This window comes from Berghia stephanieae, chromosome 1, assembly GCF_034508935.2.
Source record: "Berghia stephanieae isolate SIO BIC M18660-M18661 chromosome 1, UCSD_Bste_1.3, whole genome shotgun sequence".
In the NCBI taxonomy this organism is placed as follows: Eukaryota; Metazoa; Mollusca; class Gastropoda; order Nudibranchia; family Aeolidiidae; genus Berghia; species Berghia stephanieae.
The window spans coordinates 119099656-119102010 of NC_088360.1; the positions used below are offsets into that span (position 1 = coordinate 119099656).

Sequence of the window (2355 nt, forward strand, 5' to 3'; positions counted from 1 at the left end):
GGATTGTCTGGAACAGTATTAAAATGAATCGAGTCCTACCTCATCGGCCGCACACAAACAATTCAAGTAAAAGCAATAAAATCTAATATTTTAAAGGTTGACTTTGGTGTGCCCCAGGGATCTGTCCTTGGTCCCATTCTCTACACTTTATACACACAACCATTGGGAGGGGTTTTAAGTCATCACGGTGACACGTACCATATGTGCACTGATGACACCCAGCTCTACCAATCCGCAAAACCAAACGAAATTAAATGGTTACTCAAATCGATGGAGAACTGCATTGAAGATGTGAAGAACTGGATGGTAGCTAATAAACTGAAAATGAACGATGAGAAAACAGAACTCCTATTATGTAATCCTAAAAATAACATGTGTGAACAAGGCCTTTCGATTTGTATTGATGATGTGAAAATAACGTTTTCTGAAAACGTCAGAAACCTAGGAATTTATTTCAGCAGTGACCTGTCCATGGAATATCATGTGACACAACTTTGCAAAGCACTGTATTGTGAAATTCGTCGTATTGGCCAACTTTCGGCATTTTACAATCAAAATTCCTTAAAGAGTCAAGTGTCTGCTTTTGTATTTACTCGTTTAGACTATTGCAATTCACTCATGTCTAATTCCCCAGGTTTCTTACTTGATAAACTGTAGCGGTTTCAAAATCAAGCTGCTAGAATAGTTTTAAGAAGAAATAAGAGTGAACACACGACTCCAATGCTTTTGACTTTACACTGGCTTCCCATTAGGGCCAGGGTGCTCTTTAAGGTTAGAGTTATGTGTTTTAAATGTTTTCACGGAAGCGTCCCTGCTTATCTCGATGATCTTGTCGAACCATACGTTCCGCCCCGTGCATTGAGATCAGGTGATCATTGTCTGCTTAAAGTGCCAAAAAAAAAAAAAAGGGTAAAAAACTCTCTGACAGATCCTTTAGTCACTTTGCACCGACTGTCTGGAACAATCTCCCATTATCTCTTCATGATGTCCCTACTGAACTCGCTTTCAGGAAACACTTAAAAACTTATTCATTTCGAGAATTTTTAATTTATTAGTTATTTTATTTGAGCAGACGATGATCACAGGATATGTATATATATATATATATATATATATATATAATATATATATATATATATATATATATATATATATATATATATAACTTTATTTTTTAGATATGTTAAATAGTTGGATGGTGGAAGGTTTGTGTGTGTGTGTGTGTGTGTGTGTGTTTATGAGAAAGGGAGAGATATATAGCGAGAGAGAGAGAGAGAGAGAGAGAGAGAGAGAGAGAGAGAGAGAGAGAGAGAGAGAGAGAGAGAGAGAGAGAGAGAGAAATTTGAATGGATTGAAGTTATTGTTATGCGCCTAGAGCTTTATTGTATAGAGCATTGGGCGCAATATAAATAAATTTCATTATTCAGATTGGATTAACTTTCACTCTTTTATTCTCGACATTTATAAGACTCAAAGAGATTAGCCGTGATGAGAGACTGTAAGCTCTCGCCAGACCCGTTGGTCACAATGCACAGTTGTCAATCCCAAAACAAAGGATATAGCACAAGTCTCTCTTTACAACTGTCATTGTTTACCTGTTGTCAAGACTATATCTAGGAAGAAATAGGAAGAAGACGATGGAGGTGGATTGGACACACGCTTAGAAAGAACGACCCCACTATAACTATAACAAAGAAAGCATTGGACTGGAACCCTCAGGGCAGAAGATCAAGGGGAAGGCCACGAGGAACATGGAGAAGAATTAAAGAAGCTGATATACAGAGAAGTGGTAAGACCTGGAATGAGATTAAAAAGATAGCTCAGGATAGAGAAGGATGGAAACTGTTTGTCTGTGGCCTATACCCTGACCCAGGGTGAAAAAGGCAATGATGATGAATGATGAAGACTATATCAGCCCCCTCACCTCCTCCTATTTAATGGCCACAGATGATATTACAAACCCATACTGCAAAGTCTCGCCCTCTTTTGTCTGTAATAGAGTGGTGACACACTACTGTAACATTAAATTCAGCTCACTCTCAATTGTTCAACCTGTCACGATAAATTTTAATCATATTTTGTTTGCTTCATTTCTTTAATTTGTCACATTTTGAGGGCGAAAATTTGTTGCAATTAACCAGTGACTTTTATATAGAATTAATTCCGTCAGATGATTGTAAGTCTACATCCTCAATGGCTGGATTCTAATCACATTTCATTGTTGAGCGCAAGATTTGTCTTCTTTCACCACAGTTTTTAAAATTTTAATTTTGAGTACCGTATGGATGATAATGCAAAGTCTGAACACATTAGAACGCCTCGAGAGATGAGCCACGGGCGATCTACCACAATCAC

At 37.6% G+C, this 2355-nt stretch overlaps 1 protein-coding gene across 1 annotated transcript; it reads left to right on the forward strand.

Annotated features, from left to right (window-relative positions):
• Positions 1–201: 201 nt before the first annotated feature.
• LOC144962699 (uncharacterized) lies at positions 202–657 on the forward strand. The gene has a single exon (XM_078895868.1). The coding sequence runs from the start codon at positions 202–204 to the stop codon at positions 655–657; it is 456 nt and encodes a 151-aa protein (XP_078751994.1).
• Positions 658–2355: the final 1698 nt, after the last annotated feature.